The sequence below is a fragment of the Aquila chrysaetos genome, chromosome 4, assembly GCF_900496995.4.
Source record: "Aquila chrysaetos chrysaetos chromosome 4, bAquChr1.4, whole genome shotgun sequence".
Lineage (NCBI taxonomy): Eukaryota > Metazoa > Chordata > Aves > Accipitriformes > Accipitridae > Aquila > Aquila chrysaetos.
The window spans coordinates 75,930,781-75,953,529 of NC_044007.1; the positions used below are offsets into that span (position 1 = coordinate 75,930,781).

The following is a 22,749-nucleotide window of genomic DNA, read 5'->3' on the forward strand; positions in this document are numbered from 1 at the left end:
CTCAATGCTCTTGGAGAGAAAGGGTTTGGGTTTTGGGTTTTTTTTTTTCCAGTTGATGGGAATTTGATACCTAAGTCTCCTGAGTACTTGTTGGAAATCTTACTGTGAGGCTTATCTGCTTAGGCATGCATTCAGAAAAAGATATTTTTGTTTGGGGGGTTCTGGGGGGGGGAGGGGGATTTTATCTGACTAAGGATGGGAGAGGGCTAGGTTCTAAGTTTCAAACTGATTTTTTTTTATGTTGCAACGGAATCACTCTACTTATTGCAAAATATAAAGAAATGCAGCTAACAAAATGTATTTTAAATGAATAGCTGCCTCTGAAGAATTCTGATGCTAGTTGGAAAACATTGCTACTTATCTTATGGACACCTAAGACATGGGGAAATTGTGTGGCATGGCTACAGCACCTTTTCTTTTCTCATGATGGACAATGTTTTATTTTACCTGTGGGCAAAATGTGTAACCTGTTTGCATAAGACAAACAATGGAAATGGAAATATATTCCCTGGAGCTATAGAATATCTTGTATCTACTCTGGTCAAATATGCAGGCCATATTCAAATAACAAAATCTGAAGAGAGTGGTACTACTTCTGTGAGTACAGTAATAGCAACTCTTTTGTATTATTTTTTTTTTTTTTTCCCCAGATGCTTCTGGATCCTCTCTTTCTTGTTAAAAACATAGCTCAAGTGTGTGTATGTGTTTTTCTACTATGTAGAGAATGGAGATAGAGACCCTTGAGCCCCATGCAGCAAAATGCCTTTAGATCCTGAAACTGAAAATAGGATTTTGTTCAAGCCATCCCTGCCGCTTCTGAATGAGGCAAAAGGACTGAGAAGGGCATGGTAAAAAGCAGGTGGGCTAATAGATAGGCATGAGATGCCACAAACCATTATCCCTCCTTTCCCTTGGGAATGGAAGTATCTTGCTTGTCTAGGCAACCAATGCAACTGAACACCAGACAAGACTGGTGTATGTAAGACTGTTATGCATATAAGAAGGCTTCGGTTTAAATTTTGTATACTTTTTTCATTGTATTCCTGATGATGGACAGGACTTTTTTCCTTGAAATTTAAATGTACTGGCTAGATGGGTTCCATTTGTCTTTAAATGCCATGAAACATATGTTGAGAGTGTTATCAGTCACAGGAGATTATATTTTTTAATTAAACTTAATATTTCCAGAATGCTTGAGTATTCTGATGCTCTCAAGTGCTAATGTTTGTGTTAAGACACCATATTAGCACATATGCAATGTGCTCCATCCAATCCATCATACCATCAGGGCATCCATCTGCCTAGGAACCCTTCTCAAACGGGGTAGCTGAGCAGTATTTATATTCAGGTCTCATTTCTGCCTGAAAACAGACAAGTACAAGACAGTCATGTGCAGGGGTTTTAAAAACAAAATCCCCTCTGGATCAGACCTGCTACCTTTGTGGAGATTTACCTCCTCGCAGAAAATAGTGAGCAGCCAGCATGAACTCTTGTCTGCAGAATGGAAATATCAAGCTGATCAACATTTCCGCATTGCTAGCAAGATAATCCTTCATTTGAGCTGCTTATCTGAAATCTGTCTCATGAATCTGATGGGAGGATTTACCCTAAGCAGTTAATTATGGTATTGCTAAACTTCCTCCTCTCTCCTTATTCCTTCACTTTAAGAAAAATCATGCAACTGTAAAGACTGTAGACTTCAATTAAAAACAAATTAAACATTATCTATCTGAACGGTTATTAAGGCACCTGAAATTATCATTTTACTTTTGTCCTGATCTTACTCTCTTCCTCAGATGCTCACTGTTGGTGGCCTCTTTCAGAGGGAGGACAGTGGGCTAGGTGGATTTTTAGTCTGAGCTAATCTGGCTGTTCTTACGAAGTTGTGGGGGTTGGGGGTTTTTTCCTTTTTTTTTTTTTTTTTTTTTTTTTTTTTTAGTACATTTGGGGTTTGTTGCTTGGGTCTTTGGGTTGTTGGCTTGGGGGGTTTTTTGTTGTTTGGTTGGGTTTTTGTTCAGATTTGATTTAGGGCACTTAGCTGGAGAATTCCTCTGTGTCAGGCTAAGCCGTGTCTGTTGTCCTGGCCTGAACCTGGCTGTGAGGGAATTGCAAAGACAAAATAAAGACATTGCCAGATTAATTATTTCTAGGGCATGTGAGAGTCTTATACTCTTCTATTCAAACTGTGGAGAGGAACCGTGGTTAAAGAATTTGGGTTTTTTAAGGTATTTTGTACCTAATTGGGACTTATGGGGAAACTGTAGTATGTTTTGCAATTTTTTGGGTGCCACGTTTGACCCCTAATGTGATGGTGATAAAGAATTGCAAAGACATGTTGTCATACCTGAAGAAAAAGTACTATGATAATATGGGAAATAGTTTGGGGTGCATTTCTCATGCATGTAATCCATTTTATCCATGAAGAAATGTTTCACTGGTTATTCAGGCTTCTCATCCAACCTCTTTAGGAAGATCCTCTTTAGGTTCTGTTTGCGCACAAACTTTGTTTTCCTTCAGGATGAGTTAGGGCAGCAAGATCAATATATTTATCTTGGTGCAGCCATTGAATGAACATCCAGTTCTTCTGTGCAAGCCGGTCAGGCTTAGGGTGAGGCTTCTTAGGTAGTTTAGCAAAAAGTGCATCTTGTGAGACCTGTGAGAAAAAGACTTGAATTTAAGTAATTAAAGGCATTTTCATACCAGAGAAGAGGTACCCATAAGGTTTAAGTTTTACTCAAACAGTTATAAAAGCTTTCATTCTCCTTTTACTAAGTTGCTAAACAGGATAGCCCTGGATTTCAGGCGGTGGAAGCTGTTGGGCACAGCCTTCCTAGAAAGCTCTCCTGCCCAGGGCTGGGTGTATTGCTCTGTGCAACACAGCCCCTAGAGAAAAAGGAGCAAAATGTACTCAGTTGTTCTGGGCATGAAAAATTACAGTCTTGGAGGGAGAAATGGCTCCTGTCCAACCTCTCCTGTTAATTCCTAAAAGAGGCTAAAGTTTCTCCTCAGAAGGTTTAAGACTTTGGGGTTGTTCTCAAATTGCTTTTCATTAGGTTTACAACTATAGGTTAATTCTGGATGAATCCCAGAAGTTCCCACTAAATCCTCAGGAAGTTTCGGACTCTAGTATTTCAAAAGCAGAGGTGGAAGTAAGTGTTTTATGAAGGCGTCTGCTTAAGCATTTTTGTGGGGTTTTTGTGGTTTTTTTTTTTCTTTGCCTCCCCTTCCCATATTCATCAGGACAGGTGTTACATGGTTACCTCTTTCTCATGTTCCTGGCTGTTCTAAAATTTGAGGAGCCTTTTGGTATCTAATAGAGTTTTCCTGAACATGAACTCATTTGAACAAATCAATGCTAATTCTTCCAACCAGGAAGAACATGCTGAAGTGTTGCAAAAGCTGTGCTTAAACCATGACCATAAGCTCTTTTCTTCTCCCACCTGGATTTTGATGGTATTTTCTTTCGCAGCGTGTAGAATAACTGTTGTGGTGGTCCTAGCCGTTTAAATCACCATGTACGCAAGACCGAGTACTGAATTATGACAGATTTAGTGTGAAACACAGCTTCAAATTTTGTTTTGTGTTCAGTTTCTACTGAGACCTGTGTTCAGAGGCTTTACCAGCCCTGAGGCAGTAGGATGCTATATGTGTGACTGGTGGTTTGATGCCCAAAGAAGCTCATCAGTTCATGGAAACCTATGTGGGAATTGCTTGAGATCCAGTTACGTGGCGGGGGTAACTTCTATTGGCCCTTGCTACACAGGGTTGTCTCTTATTATTACATTTCATAGAAGTTTTGTAACTTGAGCAACAGATCCTGCAAAAAGAATGTGAGGAAAGAAAATTACTTTTCTCCTGCTTTCTTGTATTAAGAAGTTATTTCCTAAGGCTATCTACTTAACTGCAGCTGCTGTCTGTGCCTAGAGATATTAGAAGAAATGACATTATGGCTCAGCACAGCAGCTTAATCTCTGGTTTCGATTTCTTCTGTATTTGGTATGTACCACCAGGCCCTTTGTGGGGCCCTTACGCTACCAAGATTAAGTAGATTGTTAAAAACCCCTGCACTGGCTGCTTTGTTTCCCCTTAACTGTTTTTCATGGTTGGTGGCAGGAAAGTTTCTTGCCACTCCTTTATCTGAGGTTTATGTAATGAATTGATCATAGGCAGTGCTCCCTCTGAACTTGCTCCAGTTTGGCAGAGTGCAGCTGTTCCTGAGTCAGTGCGACTCCCAGAGGAATTTTTCCTGACTTCAGGTGTAGGTGGGCATTTTGAAAAGTGGCCCCAATGAGAATCAGGCTCTCAAAGAGGTACTGAAATGGCACTGTTGTTCAGATGCGCTCTGAGGTTATAGAGTCTAAAAATACGGACCAGCTCTGACTTCGGGACACTGTGCTGAACTTTCTGCTGTGTGTGTTGCGCTTCACTGCACGAGATACTCACTCTAAGTGCATATTCTAGATACCTGTGCCTACTAGGGTCAGTCTGAATCTCCTGACACGAGTGTTTTAACACACGTTGTCATTTATGCACTCTGTGTGTGTGTGTTTTCTCATGGTCACTGATTTGCTTTCCCACAGACAAGATTGAAGTGTATCCCCACTATTCCAGCAAATCATCAAACTAAACCTTTCACCAAGAAGCAGTGATACCAGATGTAATACTTCTTGACAGACAACTAGTAGCTTCTTTTCCTGGAAGCCTCTAGATACTGAGCAGATCAACCCAGGATAACACTTATAAACAGCCAAAGACTCTGTAAATTGAAAGTTTTTCTTAGTGGCTGCCATCCTGGGGTAAGCAAAAAGCCGAACACACCGTAAAATAACAAGCAGTAAGTCCTCGCAGTTGCTAGAGGATGTGATACCCTGCTGGCAGCCTGGTGGGCTTGCTTCACAGCTGATGGGTTTTATGACGAGAGTGGTGACACACTGGCCCAGGTTGCTCAGAGAGGTGGTAGATACCCCATCCCTGGAAACATTCCAGGTCAGGTTGGATGGGGCTCTGAGCAAGCTGATCTAGTGGAAGATGTCCCTGCTCGTTGCAGGGAGGTTGGACTAGATGATCTTTGGAGGTCCCTTCCAACCCAAACTATGCTATGATTCTATGAAAGCACTCCAAAGTAACAGACCTCGGCTAAACCACAAAATCACCCCCACCCCAAAAAACCTCACCCAAACTCTTGTGTGTGGTCTGGACAGTGAGGTGCATTTGTCCAAGCATCCCTCCCAAGTTGTAACTGTGGGCCAGGCAGGCCGCTTGCTGTCAGGAAGGTAACTCCTCTTTTTTTTTTTTTTCCCTCTTTGAGTCTCTTTGGGAGTTTCTGATTCACTTCCTCGTCTCCTAAGACACAAAGAAAACTCAGCTATGTGTAACTATTGCTGCACACTCCCTGGGAGATGCCAGCAAACGTGGGTGTTCACTCTCTTCAGTTCTCTATAGAGAATTTTCCTCCTTCCTCTCCACCAAAAGGTGGAGCAGAGACCTCTTGCCTATGCTGGTGTCAACAGGAACTTTGCATTACAAATAGTACACTTGCTTGTTTGTCTCCCCAGAAGTGATACGTTATTTCCCTAGCCTTTTTTACCAACTTGCTTTTACCACATGTGTGTCTGTTCTCCTCCTCTGGTAGAATGCAAATATACCAGATGGGACCAATTGTCAAGGTCTTTTTCTGTCCTTCTAATAATCAATGGTTGTAACACAAACTTCAGGGCACATTTACTAAAAAAAAAACAAACAAACAAAACAAAACAAAAAAACACCACCACTTTACTCTTTAATGTGTGTGTATTCCTATACTTTGTATAGGAAACTTTCTCCCAAACCTATGCTTTGATCCTAAATTACCAAAAGCATACGTACAAATTGCCAACAGATCCAAATACCACGTAAAAAGGCTGCACAACATGCACATTCCTAAGAATTAATGTTTAACAACAGAGTGCCACTACTGAGAAGATATCTGTAAACAGTGCTTGTTTATATGAGAACCCTTTGCATATCTCTGGCAGTGAAGAGCAGATCTCAATAAAATTTACACCCAAGTTATACTTACAGTTGTTCAACTCTTCCAAGGCAGGAGAAAACCAGCTTCCTGCAAAATGAGCACATGGCCTCAGAAATGATCCCAGGAGACTTTTTGTTCACCACTCCTTTATTTGTAATTTGTTCTTTAGTATCCTAAATAAGGCTGTTCCATTTTAGTTGTATTTTGTCTTGTGCGATTACCTTAAAACAAGCATAGACGTTCAGCTGTGAGATTGAGGTTGCACTCATGAAAACACATATAAACTTCAGGAAAGTAGAATGAGGTGTATGCACATGGGCACACACTCTGCCTGTGTTTGCCGAGTTCAGCTTGGGCTCCCTGACATAGGATTAACAACTCCAAAACATTGAGGCCAATGTGCCATTATAGTATCCAAAGATGAACACAGGGATGGAAGCATGTCAGTATCCTAATGGGCCAAACGATTTAAAAAAAAAAAAAAAAAAAAAATATATATATATATGAAAAAAGCACCTTTTTTTTCTCCATGGCTATAATAGCATTTTGCTTGCCTGTATTTGGGCAAGTCGCCAGTGGATCAGGGCTAATGGGCTGTGACCGCTAGAAGTTAATATGTTACACAGCAATAACATAAAACAGCGTTGAGCTAGCAAATGCTGGAATTGGTGCCGACTCCAGAGTGTTTCACGTCCACATGTCTTAACTGCTCCCCTGTTTCACGGTGCTCGGGGTATGTTGCTGTGGTCATTGCTGCTTGGAGATGTCGCTGCACCACCCTCCAACCCCACCCCAAACCAATCCAGGAAACCTCTCTGGGTTAGCCAACCCTTCTCTGTTGTTTTTTGTGGGTTTTTTCCCTGTTGTCAGGATGGCTGTAACGTGGAAGGGGGCACGGGGAGGCTGTAAGCGTGCCTGGCAGCAGTGGGGTTGTCCCTCTGGGCGAACCGCCTGCCCCACTGCATGGCATGCAGAGACAAATAAAGCTGCTCTGTGTGCGAAGGGGGAGGAAAAAGAGGGAATAGCTTTGCTGGGAACAGACAGGCAGGCGAGACTGCTTCTTTCATAAACTGTGCCAACTTAGATTAGCTTGAAGTGACTATGAAACTGCAGTCTAAATTAAGTTTCATCCCATGTACCCAGCATTATTCATAATTGCTCAGAGCCAAGGAGTCCGTTGGAGTCTGGGATGGTATTTAGTTATTTTAATACGCTGCCCTTTTTTCTTCCTAAAATCTCCTTGTTTGCTTCCTTTTCTAACTAATGAGATACACTAAGGCAGTGTAGTCTATCTTCCACCCTACATTCCAGTGGTAGCAGGGATCCTCTGGAAAAAGAAGAGTGCAGTTATTTCATTGAAACACTGCTCCTGTTGTTCAGAGGTAACAACCCTCCTGCCAGGACGTGACTCACAGCAGCAAGGTTTGGGTTCAAATCAAAGAGACTTGCTCTGAAAGCAGTGACTTGAGGCCATACCTGGACAACTGGGAAAATTATACTGAACTAGCTAATTTCTCCTATTGGCAAACATGAATCAAACAGTTAAAGTTTTGTTGGTTGTTGTTTTTTTTTCTATGAAAAAAAATCTGACTGGGTAGATAAACAGAGTGATAGTAACTGACTGTTATAGTTATTCTTTAACTATAATAGTTCATAGTCTTTTCCTCTAAGGAAGTAATTTCTAGGCTAGACCTTTTGCCATCATCTGCAGTAAGTGAAAGTTAAGATTTCTTGGGTGATAAACAGCTGTGTAAAGTGATGTTCTGCTCGCCGCTCGGCTCCCTGCCATCCGTGCCTCTGGCTGCTCCATCTCCGCGGGCCCTGGCAGCTCTGCCGAGAGCCCCCCCGCTCTCGGCCGGCCGCTCCCAACCCGGCACAGCCACCTGCGTGACTCCTGGAGCTGCGGGACTTGTACAGTGCTTTAACGCTGGGAACTACCCATAGCCGTCAGCCGAGCTGAACTGAACGGCGAGCTAGACATGGATCTTCAAGGAGGCAGGGAAATTGTTTTTTCTGCCTCCTATGCTTATACAGTCTGCAGGGCAAAATCTTGTGACCTCCCCAAGCTAGCTAAGCATAACCATTAACCTTGCACTCACAGCTGGACGTTAGCTATTGCTTTAGGCTGGGACAACCATTTACCCAGATACATTTCACAAAGCTACAGATAAATTACAAAACTATAAATATCACTGTTATAGCTGCAAACTTTTCCCCAGTTTGTAAACTCTGTTTCTCAGCAATGCCTCTCAAGTACAGTAACACAATGTACAAAGAAAAAAAAAAAAAAAAAACCCAAAACATTTAGGGCATGTCTATTGGGGCTTTCTGTTTACCTCCCCCTCGTGCCCCTGGATGGCAAAAGTGGCCTTCTCCAGTGGGACTTCCCTCCCCGCTGGGGTTCAGAGGTGTCTAGGAGGAGGTGGTTTGATTTTTGGGCCCAGCCATCAGGTTCAGGACTCAAAGGGACCGAATTAAGGATCATTCTGCTGTCTAGGTGATTTTTCCTTTATTTTTTTTTTTTTTTTTTAACTATAGAGTGCCTGGGCATACAAGAGACAAAAATACAAGTCCTTCACAAGCGGCTGAAATCCTTGTCCCACTGACATGACAGGTGAAAGCTCTGGCTGCCGGTGGGTTCAACCTGGCTGCTTCAGCTCATCAAAGCAGCCACAAGCTCGGGAATTCAAAATCCTCTTGCTTACGTTTCACTTCTCTCTCATCAAAACTGGAAGCTCCAATAACAAATCTGCCCAGGGTGTCCTTTCAGCTTCCTGCTGCAGCTTTGCTTTTATGATGGTGTTAGCAGGATCTTTCATCGTCCGCCTCCCCAGAGCGTCCTCTTCATGCCCACGCATTTCATTCCATTTGAAGTAAAAAGTAGAAGCTGTTCAGCTTTGCTTAGAGCATAGCTGGGGATTACAAACGCAGATATCATGATTCAAATAAAGCCAGCCTGTTCTCTTTTCCAGGACGTAGTGACACCCTGCTTGCTTTGCCATCTTGGGAAAGGAGTTTATCCCTCCTCCCAGAACTGTGTATCGGGACTATTGGCCCTGTGTCCCCAGGGAGCAGTGACAGATGCCTCCCAGTGGAGGGGTGCTGGCTACAAACGATTTAAAGCCTAATTTTGCAATGAGACCTTGGGGAATTTTTGTTGTTTTGTTTGGGGTTTGTTTTCCTGCCGATTCCTCTCTTCCCTTTCTCAATCATTAGTCTTTTCCAAGCTTTCATCCAATAATTGAAATGTTAAGCCTTCCATTGGCTGTTTTCTTGTTACAGATTGTCACAAGACTGATGAAGAAATCATGCTCATCAAAGTTTCCTTCCCTGAGTTTTCCATAGCCTGTTTTCTGATCATACTGTTGCTTACTAGACCACTGCAGAACCACCAATTTCATTTTGAGCTCTCTGATAAAATTTAAACAAGGCGCAAGTTCCGATCTATTTTGTTGGCTCAGCTGCTGGACTCTATTCTGTTTCCCTTGAAAAACCTCCATGTAGGAATAAGGGTTCTGAATCCTGGGGTTCAGTTATGAGCTGACCTCAAATATCCTCAGTTTGCCAATGATGAATTCGATATTCTGACTTGAGTGCACTAACACAGATACTCAAATCCTCACTTGGGCTCTGAAGAATCACAGAGCGGTTTGGGTCAGAAGGGACCTTAAAGATCACCTAGTTCCAACCCCCGTGTCATGGGCAGGGACACCTTCCACCAGACCAGGTTGCTCAAAGCCCCATCCAACCTGGCCTGCAACACTGCCAGGGATGGGGCGGCCACAGCCTCTCTGGGCAACCTGTGCCAGTGCCTCACCACCCTGTTTGTACAGAATTTCTTCCTTATGTCCAATCTAAATCTATTCTTTCGTAGTTTAAAACTGTTACCCCTTGTGTTATTGCTACAAGCTCTGGTAAAAAGTCTGTCCCTGTCTTTCTTATAAGCCCCCTTTAAGTATTGAAAGGCCTCAACAAGGTGTCCCCGGAGCCTTCTCTTTTCCGGGCTGAACATCCCTGATTCTCTCAGCCTGTCTTCATAGGAGAGGTGCTCCAGCCCTCTAACCGTTTTCGTGGCCTCCTCTGGACTTGGTCCAACAGGTCGGTGGCTGTCTTGTGCTGAGGGCCCTAGAGCTGGATGTGGTCTCAGGAGAAGTCACAGGTGTATGGAGCTTCCAAGTAAGCCAGTATGCTAAAAAATCCACCCTAAAGAAAACAAAGCGTTAGAACCATAAAATTATGTATGTATGCATAAACATATGTATTTTACAGTCTATGTTATATCTATCTGAAAATTCTAGGTTTAGCCATGTTTAGTCTTTATTCATCAGGAAGGAATGAGGTGTTCATAAAGCAGGAGGGTAACAAACATAATTTTCAAGATCTGTATTAGATGGTAGTTTGGAAATGCAATTGTAATATATAAATGAACCATATTTTACCATTTTCTCATGAACCACCTTAAAATTGAAAACATGGTAGCAAGGTATTGTGGATTTGCAGTGGCAGTCTTGCAACTGTGGTTCTATTCCAAAGGGTTAAAAAGGCCACATCCCAAGTTACACAAATGTTCTCCTGTGCTATGACATTAAAATCTCACAGAAGGGGAAGGTTATACCCGTATCGGGGTGACTGCGCACTGGAGGCCTACCTGTTGTTTAAGGTACGCTGCGAGCTTGGCAGCAGTTCAGCTGGGATTGGGCAACCCAGTAGAGAAGAGTTTCGATAGCAGCAAGCCGAGGCTGCAGCAGCAGAGGGCATGGAAACCTTCGTCTGTGCACGCACAAACGTCGGCGGGCAGGAGCCCACCATGCTCCCGCACCAGGGCAGGACCCGAGGTTATCTTCTGCGCCTGCAAAAACAAAGACAAGCGGAGGGCTGCTCGCGCCGAGCGCCCTGAGAAACCTTTAGGGAAGCGATGACTTGGGCCACGGAGGTGGCTTCAAGACCCGCGGCTGGTTACACTTCTGCACACCCGTAGGGTCTGACTCGAGCTTGCTTCTTAACCGTTGGGGTGGTATGGCATGTCAAATGCAAAGTACACGTGAGCAATTGAAACGCCACTCTCTGACTTTTTGTTTTCCCTTGGAAGCTGTAGACAGGTTTCAAAATACATTTTGAGTGAAAGTTTGGAAAGATTTCCACGTGCGTTTTGGTTCAGTAGCAATCACTAAAGTTAACGGGGCTTTTGTGACACTTAGATTTAAAACACTAGCCAGTGCTGTGAAAGAACCTCCGTAGTTATCACAGGCATTAATCTAATGGATTTTAGGAGGATTTACACCCTCATTTGTCATCTTCCAGTAAAAGAAAAAATGGTATGTAAATCTGCGGGTTCCTTTAATATTTCATCAGATTATGAACAAGTATAAAAATTAAACAAACAGTTGCATTCCTTGAAATCTCTATGGACACATGCCTATTTACCAAGTGCAGCCCTTCGCATTGCAGTTTGCTTCCTGGGCTGTCCCTGAAGCGGCACAGCAGCGTGCCACCCCGTGTAGCAAATTCACAGGAAGCTTTGTAATCTGGTTATTCTAGTCTGTGACTGTGAACAGTGGGAAATTAGTTTTCTTTATTTGTAAGTTAGAGGTGCTCCATATTTATTTTTCTAAAGGAACTTGAGGAGCTACTTTGTATTCTTAATGCCCTGAATTGGAGGTAATTTTCATACTGTACATTTTCTGGATACCTGAAGATGACTCACCTGAAGAAAGGGAGTGTTGTTTCATTTTAATTATGTCATAATTTATACCCCTCCCCTAGACTGAGATTCCAGGGTGAGGAGAGCTGGCAAGCCAGCAGAAGACAGAGAAATAAAAAGGTTCCAAAGGTTCACCAATGACCTCACGTCAGGTACAGGGCATTTACAGACTTTTTACCTTCATGTTGTCCTTTAGGGCCAGTAAACAGCAGGTTCCTGCGAAGATTCATGTAGCACCAGTGCAAGTGGCTAGAGGTACAATTAAGACGTGATTAACCACATGTTCAAGAGGAATAGGGGAGGAAACGAGAGAAGAAACGTTGTGTAAAACGCCCAGTCGTTATTGCACATGCTTGCAAGTGATGTGAAAGATTTGGAAAAACCAGTCGGAGCCAGTATAAAACCTCTTATTACTATCAGCAGGCTTTGGATCAGGCCAGTGATGTTTTCCAGATAATCCATATTTCCTCCACTCTTCTTTCCCGGCCAGTTTATCCAATTCCTTCCTTGTTAATTCAAGGAGAGTTTTTCTTGTTTCTAATTATGTGTCGCTTACAGGAACAGGGTGACCACAACCCTTTCTAAAGAGGGAAGTCTTACCCTGTCTTGGCCCTGTGTGACCGCGTCTGTCCGATGACACCGTGGTGAACCAACTGCGTACTTCAGCTCAGCCCAAGTTCTCCTGGATTAGTACCACCGGACATCTTTGGGAGACCTCCCTTCCTCTTCCTTTGCCGTACCCAGCTAACCCAGATCTTCTGGAAAAAGAGATAAGCAGCAGGATTGGTCTCAAGGTATGTTAGTAGAAAGAGAAAAGTATTACTGTCTTGTCACTTACTGATATCAGGGTGTAAATCTTCTGAAACGTATGAAGGGAGAGTTAAGAAGACTTTGCTTGGCCTCAGAGGGGTGGGCGATGGGGAAGCCACCTTCCGCACCACTGATCGTGTCATGACATGGTGGTGGCTAGAAAAATTTTATTGTACGTTAAATCAATCCAAATATGCCCAGAGAGAATTCCTCAAGGTAAGTTATTTCACTATTTGCCTCCTCACACTTGTAACCTAGGTCTGAATTTTATATAAGGCTTTATGAACATCACTCTTCAGAATTTATCTGCCGCCTTCAGATGCTTTCCTGACAATAGTGTCCATTAAAGCTCCATCCTTCAGGGGTATAAGTCTTATATTAATGTAATTCAGTGATTTCAGCAGGTTCATGAGGTCTACGTTTGGGGTGGGAATGAATAAAAGGTAGGCCTTTGGGGGCGCATGCAGTAATTAAACAGTATGCAGCTATTCAAGGCCCTGTTCAGTATACAGAGAATTCTAGGGATGATATTGTATGTCAAAGGGTCTTATTTTTTCTGAAGAATTAAGAAATGTAAGTTAAGTACAATATTGGTGAGCTTTCACATGCATGTAAATCTTTGTGCACTTTGAGGCGTTGTTCAACCAAGGCAATCATGAGTTATGTAACTTAATAGAAATAGCAGCAGCACCACGGCTGCTACTTTTCTATTTTTGCGTAGGTACGTGTGTATTTGCCTTTATCTGCAGTGCATTAGTTTTGATTTAAATACAGAATGAAATCCTCTTTTCATTTGTGGTGCTATCAATCAGGATTAACTGAAAGATGCATCAGATGATGCAAGTGTGGAATGAGAATTACATAAGTAACTATGAAATTCTACAAGATCTATGTTGCTATTTATCCATCCTGAAACTTGAAAATGAAACCTTGAGATACCATTACTTCCTAACCATGGAAACTTTCTAAAGACTGTACTGAAAAAAATCTATTTGAAAGTGGTAGAAGTTTAACCTAGTCTGTGAGCTAAAAGATAGTTGTGGATGTTGTTAATAAAGCTTATCTCATACAGCGTTAAATATTTATAGAGAGGACTGTGAGCGGATATAATTCTTCTGATTATAGCTTGGCTGTATTATATACGTGAAAATAGAAATAGCCTTCTTGAAATAGAAACCCTGGTACTGAGTATTCAGTACAGACATGGCTCCCTTGAGAATTGTTTTCTCCGGGCATTTGGTCACTGCAGGGACTAACTTACTTGAAGAGGGACTTCAGCAGTTAGTAGCTGAAGCCTCACACGAAAGTCAGCGTTTCAAAGGTGGCAGGCACTCCTGGCTGGCCTCCCTCGCAGCGTGCTGGGAGGAGAGCTGAGCACAGTGTGTGTGAGCGGCGCAGGCTGGTTGCAACGGTGAGGCCGCGTGGTGTTGTGTACGCAGTCCGCTGCATAAGGAAAACTGGGAACGTGCCACGGCCATAGCTCACAGAGAGAGAGAGCGCTTTCTGTTGTCTTCGTTGCTGCACTAGACCATGCATGAAGCCTCCCTTCTGCCGTCTCCTTGTCAGTCCTGCCCGGCTTTACAAAAGCCTGGCCTGTCTGTACCCCATTGACTGGAAAAGCATCATGCCAAAGTCAAGTGCTCTGCTGTGACTTCACACCACTTCTAAATGAACTTTTTTCAATTTGTAGAAAGTTATTTACGCAGAAGGCTCATTAATTTTCCCTTTCTGCTAGTTCTGTTGGGCTAAGCAGCCCAAAAGCTCTACTTCTCTGTCATGAAAATGCTGAAAGAGAGGGTAATTCTAAGCATAGCACAACTTATTTTCATTAGAGAAAGAGGTAAGGATGACGGGAGTTTTAGTGGCACCAGCATCTGGGAGGTGGTGAGTCACTTTTCTGAAATGCCGCTTTGACAACCTCAGACTCCTTGGCGTGGCAAACAAAGAGCAAAAACCTCACACTAAGAAATGGCTGTAGCTGGGTCACCCTGACCAGCACGCTGAGCGGGGTTACCCAGCTCAGTACAATGAAGGTGTATTTACATAAACTAGCTAATATTTGGATTCAGATTTTGTTTGTAAGCTGGTCAAAAGTGCCCAAAGGCTTTTTTCAGTCATATAATATGACATGGTCTTGAAGACTAATTTTATATTTTCCCTGGATAATAGTGCTGTCTTCCCTGACACTGTTCTCAGATAAGTACAAGTCATGCAACTCTTTGATTTTTGGGAAGCATCTTATGTTAGCATCTTGCTTAGGAAGGTTCTCACCACAGCTGAGCCCAAGAACATGCGCTCTGGCCCACTGGGTCTGTCCAGGTAAATATCCTTTCATTAATGTTGGTTCAATTGCAGGCTAGGCCTGGAGTTTCAAATCCTGAAAAAAGTTCACATAAGAGGAATGGTAGAAAAGAGAGGAAATAAAAGGCTACTTGTCCAAAATATATAGAACGAAATGTTAGGGAAAAGCAACAGACTATGAAGCTGTTGGGGAAAAAAAGAGGAAGAACGGAAGAATAAGCATGTAATCAATACCCAACCTTTAAAACAAAATCCCCAGAGTTCTGTGGTTCTTACATTCAAGACTGTGTCAGCATATTATAGAGACCTATCAGCTTCAGTCTGGGTTATGCTGATGCCTGCCGTGTCCACTTTTAGCCACATTTAAAATAACCCGGTTTTAATTTCCTGATGGCTGCATCATTCACAGAAATTCCTCTTATTCTATTCACGTCGTGGTTTGAAACCATTTCCCCATCTCTGATCATGTACATCACGTTCCCCGCCCTGCATGCGTGCTCTGAAATACCCTCTAAGGCAAAGGCACCCTCCCTTTTCAGAATATTTTTACCTAGCATGGCAGTGCTCACTCTGCCCTGCGGCTCCTGAGTGCCAGCGTTGGGCCAGTGCTGCATCACGCGCCCACTCGTCTGCTGGGCTGCGCTGTCCCTCTCTCCACCTCGCTGCGGTTTGAAGGCAGGAATGAATGGTCAAGCAGAGGTTTCCTCAACAGCCTTTTCCATGCGAGGCTGGGAAAGAGTCTCTAGCTTTCTCCATCACACTCCCAATTCCTTTTTCTAGGTGTCTTAAGGCCAAATACCGTCCAAACTCTTCACTGACTTCAGTAAGTTTTGGGAGACGAAAGAAAAAATCTCTGAAGGAATCTATCTTTCAGAACAGAACAGGTTGAGGGACAACAAGAAAAAGGGCAAGCTTCAGTATTTCTACATAGGTGGGAGGCAATTACCTGATAACTTGGAAATAACATGAACTGTCTCAGCTAAAGCTACATAAACCTGTATCCGTATCCATGTGCTCTTTCAGATGGCTGCTTTGTCATGTTTTCAGATGATTAGTATCTTTTTTACTTCTTTCCTTGGGAGCCTCAACTGACATCACAGACTTCTTACATGTAAGTCTTGAAAATCGTGAAGAAAACTAAAATCGCTGTTCCAAAACCCCCAGGTTGCCCAGGGCAGGAACTGTCTTTGCTCTCTTCTAGATGCTGTACAAGTGCAGTTTGCCGATGAGTCACAAAGGAGGCTTCTTGCCATGACACAGGAAAAGTAAGAGAAACAAAAGATGAACCAAAAACTTGACAGTGATTTGCTATCTGACTACGGGCAGATCCAAGCACAATATCCTCGTTCCCCCTTGAGTGCCCCACTCATTGAGTCATGGTGCCTTTCTGAAGCAAATTCAGCCTCTTCAGTGATATTTGATAATGTTGTGTAAGTCTTGTATGGACCAGAAATGATGTGATGTTTGTTCAAAACTACTCATTGTTTTTATTTGTTATTTTGACATGTTCCTCTAAAATTGGTATCATTTGCTCACAGTTATTTCAGGTTCCTAATAAAAACAATAGGACCTGTAGGGCTAAATCGCAAAGCAACTTTCTGAAGAAGTGGTACTCTGGGACTCAAAGAAATGGTCTAGCAAGCTCTGAAAATCTCATTTCCCTTCTTTTTTTTTTTTTTTCCCTTCTTTTTTTTCTGTGGAAAGCAAAATATAAGAATTTTGTGAGCTTGAGGCTACACAGCTCCAATTGCTATAATTATATAGCCAGGAATTTTGCAATTGTACAGTAAGTCAACTCTCTTTCAGGGACTAATGCTTAAATTGCAATTTCTAGATTGCTTAGAATGGGAAAAGGATTTATGTGGTTAAAAATGTGTGTTTGCTATTAACTAAACCTAGCCACATTAACTAACTTTCATTCACAATCTTTTCCTGCTGTGAATTCAGGTTTGTTATTTTTGCCTTAGTTTTTAAACCCAAACCTGGTTTCCAGTTCTAGGATGGTCTTCAGATGGCTAAATTGCAGGAAGAGATATGTGCTAGACTAGAGAAAATGCTTGGTTAACTGGTGTGAGTTAGCTAATGCTGAGCTAATTTTAACTTCTTTTTGCTACATTAGAAACAAATTCTTTGGTATGAGACTTGTCTTACCGGATTCCTTACGAGTTCAGTTAAGTTTAAACTATAAACTCAAATTCCTGAAACACTGCAGGCCAGTTTTAGCAGAAGAAAAATGTAGCCTTAAAGGTTTGATTCAGTAATACCACCAGCAGTGAAGGTGAGGAGAAATAGGAGTAATGTTCTAAAGACTGTGTAAAAGCAGAAATGTGAAATTGCACTGGTGATTAAGTTCTTATTTTTAAAGGCCTAAACTATTTTACAACAAGGATTTTGTCATCTAAATGACTTAATTTTCTTAGGAAATATATTGAGGAGGCCCACCTAAATGGAGATGAAGCTATACAGACAGAAAAGGGTTAGAAACAGTCCTTGGGGGGGACTGAACATGCTCGGTCTTACAGACATGAGATTGACAATTACTCATGCAGCCCCTCTCCCAACTAATGGCCTTTGCCTCAAAAGTGAGCATAGCATCCAGATTGTGGGGATTGCAATGCACACTAGAAGTGCTCCCTTTGGCCTTTTTTCGGGAGCTGGGCCCAGTGCCAAGGAGCCTGGAGAAAGGCAGATTCCTGTGTCGTATCGCAGAGTGTGCTCCCTGCATTTCACCTGGCTTTTCCATCAGCTAAATGGGACCGAAGAACCAGGGCCATGGGCAGTCGGTGCTGCTGGCGCTCTGGAGACGTATTAAGATCACGATTTCGGTGATGAATAGGCTTTCGCTCTTTTGCTGTGCTATATAAAAAGAAGTGAACATAATAAGCAAATACTATTTAGTTGGTTTGTGCTTTACACCTCGGCTTGGGTGTATCATGGTAGAGCACAAGTTACGGCTGAGGCAAAGGAAGTTCTTTCAGGTTCTTGAAATGACCGGAGCGGTGTAGTTTGCTAATGATGTGGATGGGGGAAGGTTTGGGGGTTTCTCTAGAGATTTTGTGCCCGTGCAGCTTTAGCATCTATTCTAGGAGAGGCAAGCGTTCATTTAGATTTAGGAGTAGGAAGGGGAGATGAAAAATGACTGAATAGATGATGAACAGAGCTATGAAATCAAGTTCCTGTGATTTAATAGATCACTATTCATTCCTGGAGCTATGGTAACTGACAGCATGCAGTCTTTGAACCAATCCACTTGCAAAATAAAGTATGTAAGCTAGCCTATTTATTTTCATAAAAGTGCAAACTAGGAACATGCATGTGGCTCATTACCGTGGCAAGTGGCTCATGACCAGGGTGATTACTGAACTGTGGTGACTCAGTCAACTTCTACCCATGGTAACAGGGAAGTTAGGGATCAATGTTTTGCTTCTGCAAATTTGTATTTTTGTTGCTCTACTTACAGCTGCTAGGACAGCCAGCTGTCTCCCTTGCCCTTAGCCTGTCTGTGTATGTCAGGGATGGAGGGGAGGGCACGGAAAGCAGCATTCTCAGCTCTCTGCTGAGGAGACGGGACTTAAGGTTGTCAAAGCGAGAGAAGACAAAATTAGGGATGACTATACTACAATAGGTGTTCCGTTACACATGGGGTAAAACATGCACAAAACCCAGGTATTTTGATCACAATGCAAAAGCCTTGGTACAAGACTAAGGTGGGCATTTATGGTAATCTTCCATTCACGTACTACAGAAAAGATGAACGTGTCCTTTTCCTTTCTGTTACTGGCAAATTAATCCAACGTCTGGATGTTTCAAAGCATTTACAATTTGCCTGGGATGCGGGTTTCCCCCAGGCAGCACAGCTGACACTTGCGCGCAGCTTCTGACCCAGGTTTGCCAAACCTTGCTGGCCGAGGAAGGAGCTGGCTTTCGGGGCCAGAGAAGCTGCTTGCGTTTACTCTGGTCACCGAGCTGGGCAAGACGCTTTCCGATGGGCAGAACAGGCACAGAGAGGAGCTGAAGCCCGAGGGGAAGGAAGGGCTTGGGGAAAGGGGTGACCATTAACCAGAGGCTGAGGGGCCGGGCTGGCACCCCGCAGAAGCCTGCCTTGCCTTGCCTGCCCGATCGCGGCCCTTCAGCCCCTCTCTTGACCAAAGCCCCTACTAATTTAAAAAGAAAAGTTGCTTGCGCCGCCTCCAAGAAGAGGGAAAAAAAAAAAAAGAATCTGTAAGAATAAAGGTAACGAGAAACAAGCCGTAGGTGCCAACGCGGGGCGGGAGGCTCAGGGAAAGCCTTCGTTCCCCGCGGGGCTCAGCCCCGGGGGGGGGGACGCAGCCCCCCGCCAGCTTCGGTTTTGCCGAGTTTACGGCAAAAAGCGGCGAGAGAGGGTCTTCCCGGCCGGCGCCGGCGGCTGCCGCTCCTGCGGTCCGCCCGTTGCCCTCCTCTCCCCCGCCGCGCCTGCTTTCGGCCCGGCCGGTCAGTCCTCATGGAAACCGCCCGGGGCGGGAGCGGGGCGGGGAGCGGGGCCGGGCGGTGAGGGACGGGGCGAGGCCGGCTCTCCCTCCTCTCCCTCCCTCCGTCTCTCTCGGTCCCGCCGCCGACGACCTTCGCCGCTGCCGGACCGCGTCCGGCCCGTGAGAAGCGGCGAGGGCGGCCCGGCCATGGAGACCCTCCTGCGGCCCGGGGCCAGCAAGCCTCCCAGCGGGTAAGCCACCGGGGGGGGGGGGGGGGGGGGGGTCTGCGTGTCTGGGTGTGAAGGTGTCCGCTTCGCCTTTCCCCGGCCCCGCTCTGCCGCCGCTGCCCCTCCGTCCGCAGCGAGCGGCTGTCCGGTCTGGGGTTTTTATTTCTGGGCCGAGGGTGGTTCGGCAGGGCCGGGCGGGCCCGGGGAGCCCGCGGTAGCAGGGCGTCCGTACCAAAAAAAAAAAAAAAAAAAAAGCTTTGAAAGGTTTATTCGGCCGCGGGTCCCTCGGCCCTACCGCACGGGCGCGGCGGAGGGAGGGAGGAGGGTGCCGGCCTCGGGTCTAAAACCGCCCCGGAGGGTCGGAGGTTGGGCGGGGAGCGCCGAGCCGGCCGCTGCTCCCGGCTGCTCCTGCCCTGGGCGACGGGGGGCACCGCTCCGGAGAAACGGCAGTCAGCCCCGGCGTCAGCCGCAGGTGGATTTGGGGGTTGGTTTTTTTTTGAGAGAGGAGACAAATTCCCAGTAGGCCAGCAGCGAATTGACCGGTCCGTTAATTAAACGACGAGAGCGGCGGCAAGATGAAGTCCTGAGCGATCTCTTTTGTCAGAGCTAGAAGCTGGGCAAGTTTTTAAGAGCCGTACTGTCTGCTCGCCGCAATTTACTGCTCTACTTCACACTGGCTGTCTGCACCGGCTGGAAAAGACTGTGATTGCTTCAGCAGCTTTTTTTTTATTTTTAGTTCTAATGTTTATGTCGTAAATTCCTTTTCAGCTAAGCAGAAAACAGCTTTAAAGTACGTGCTAGTGGGCTATGGTACTTTTGTTAGGTTTAATTTCCTTAGTTTCTGTGTTTGGTAGGGAGTCTTGCAGTGCTTAACGGACAACGGAGCGATGGGTAAAGAAAAGATGCCGTTGCTAGTGCTGTAGTAATGAAACCGTAGGTGTGCAGCGTTTCTTTCACCGGCAGAGCACGGCATAGCTTGCTGCTCTTTTTGTAAACAAAAGGCTTAATTCCAGTTAAAAATGCACCTGTTTGATCGTGACCTTTTAAGCTAACCTTCTATGAAAAGCAGTAGATACAACGTGCCTCCCCTCTCTGTATTTAGTTGATGCAATAGTATAGCTGCTCTCTAAAATCCTGATCGAGAGGAGATCTAGGATGCCAATTTGCACATGTGCTTTGAAGAGTAACTAGTATTTCTCGGATGCAGTGCTGGTTAAAAATTTGTCTCGATTGCTAGGTATCCAAAGATTCATTAAAGAGTTTGAGTTTGCAATGAGAAAGGGTGTCATTAGTGCATCTCAGAGATGAGCTTGAGGGCATTTCTGAACAAACCTCTTGAATCCTACGTAGCCAGTTTCATCTGTGTAAACCTGTCCGTGGCCAGACTCAGATATCACATATGCGAACAGCAGTTACAGTAACAGCGTTAATTTCAGTCGGATCACTCCTGACACGGCTCGAGGAGGTGAATCTACTTGTAAGGTGAAGGCGCGCTTGTGATATTGCATAGCAAAGCACGTGGCTGCTAATCCGCTCCTGTGGAAGCTGATGGCAACGCTGTCGTGTGCACCGATGGGGACCGCCTGTCTGTTTTATCTGAGCTGATTTCAGCCTTGAAATACTGCTTGTCGCCTTTTCTTGCAAGTCAGAGGTTCCCAGCCTGGATGTGTCCGTGCAGTTAGCAGTGGGCTTCACTGAACGGTTCGTAATTCCCTGAGTTGCTAACATCCGTACTGGAAACTAGTGGATGTTTGGTCCCTCATCAGGTTTTACTCGCCCAGTGAAGAAATACACTAGGGCCAGGAAAGCGCGGCAAGAGGACAGCCTCATCTGTCCTTGTTGGTTCCCATATGAACCCAGACGTGAGCGGCATCTATGGAGCGTGCCCAGGGAGCGCTGGCTTTTCAGGCCACTGTGGCAGAAATACCTTCCTTTCATGGCAGAAGAAATGCTGTACACGTTTCCAGCTTATTGATTGGGTTAGCTCACAGTTATGAAAGGGAGGTTAAAATGACCGCAACTTCATGATTTTTAAGAAAGTTTAGACAGAGCTGTTTTGTCTCTGTGTAAATCATTAACAGCAACATTACGAATTTCCCTTGTTAAACAGTGAACTAATTTAATGTATCATTTGGTACGGGGTAGAGCAGCTCTGCTGTGTGCAGATAAATTGACTACGTGTGTTTTGTGGCACAGCTGCTTGAGAATTACACATTTAAAAGCAGGATACTGTTGTGGGGTTTTTTTGTTTAAAACAGCAAAGGAAAACTGCAGTTAGTGATGGTGTTGCAGGGTTTTTCCCGTTGCTCAGTTTCAAAAATAATTGTAGGGTTCAGCACCAAGAATTTTGTTGTTGCTAATTGCTAGGCACGAGTTTTGTAAAGCTTTACCAAGTCCATGATGCTTTATTTAATTAACATTTATTTTAGCTTATGGAGGTGAATTTAAGACAAACAGCAGCAACAGCAGAAATTGGGATTTATTCTGTGATCGTGCAACAGGTGCTAGAAGAGAGAAATACACTTGTTTAAAATCTGCTACCTTGGTGTCTGCATCTGCCCTTATTTCATTAGGGAGAGCAGAGATAGGCCTCTCTGGGTGTCTTGATCAGTGACGTTTTTGACTGTCATACGGCATAACAGACATACCTTGGTCATAAGTGGCATGGCAGGCTCAAGCCCAAAATGAGGACTGAGAGGATCAGTTCTGTTCTGCTTCGTTAAGAGCCTCGCAAAGTGCAGAGCATCTTCCCCTGTCACTGAAAGCATCTCCATCTCCCATGGAAACCAGCAGTTCCTGGGTCCTTCTCCATGCCTTTCCATCTGAGCACAGAAAAGCTTCCTCTGGAGTCTGGCAAATGTGGGGAAATCCCCCATGTTAAGATGTATGAGCGCTTTCTTTAGGTAGGACCTTTGTTTTCTGTGATTCAGCTTCCTTCCCTATTTCACAGGGTCTTATAGTACTAACAAATACAGGCACACATTAGCACACCTATTTCGGAGGGACTTACCTGCTGGATTGAAGTGACCCTGGAAGTCAGATAAAGGCTGTGAAACGTCGGTAACATTTACATGCAGAACCTGGGAAAGCAAGCCCCCAGGTACAGAGCAAGTTGCGCATCTCAACTTGTTGAAACCTTTTGCTATTATTTTATGCCTACTCCACATAGTTAAGCGGGTTACTTTGTGAAACTGCTCATCCAGCTTTAAAAAAAAAGAAAAAGTAAATTTTTTATTATGCTTGTATTTAGGG

General features: G+C 44.3%; 1 protein-coding gene across 7 annotated transcripts in view; it reads left to right on the plus strand.

The window, feature by feature from the left end:
* The window catches only part of COBL (cordon-bleu WH2 repeat protein), a 211,184-nt gene that overhangs the window by 29,584 nt on the left and 158,851 nt on the right, over nucleotides 1-22,749 (plus strand). For 6 of the 7 annotated variants that reach the window (XM_030011752.1, XM_030011753.1, XM_030011760.1 and 3 more), the window contains exon 1: nucleotides 19,251-19,521. In XM_030011752.1, coding sequence (XP_029867612.1) covers nucleotides 19,478-19,521 — 44 coding nt within the window. In that variant the 5' untranslated portion in view covers nucleotides 19,251-19,477. Of the gene's footprint in view, nucleotides 1-12,269; nucleotides 12,506-19,250; nucleotides 19,522-22,749 lie in introns of those variants that run through there. The other variant, XM_030011755.1, reaches the window with a different exon arrangement.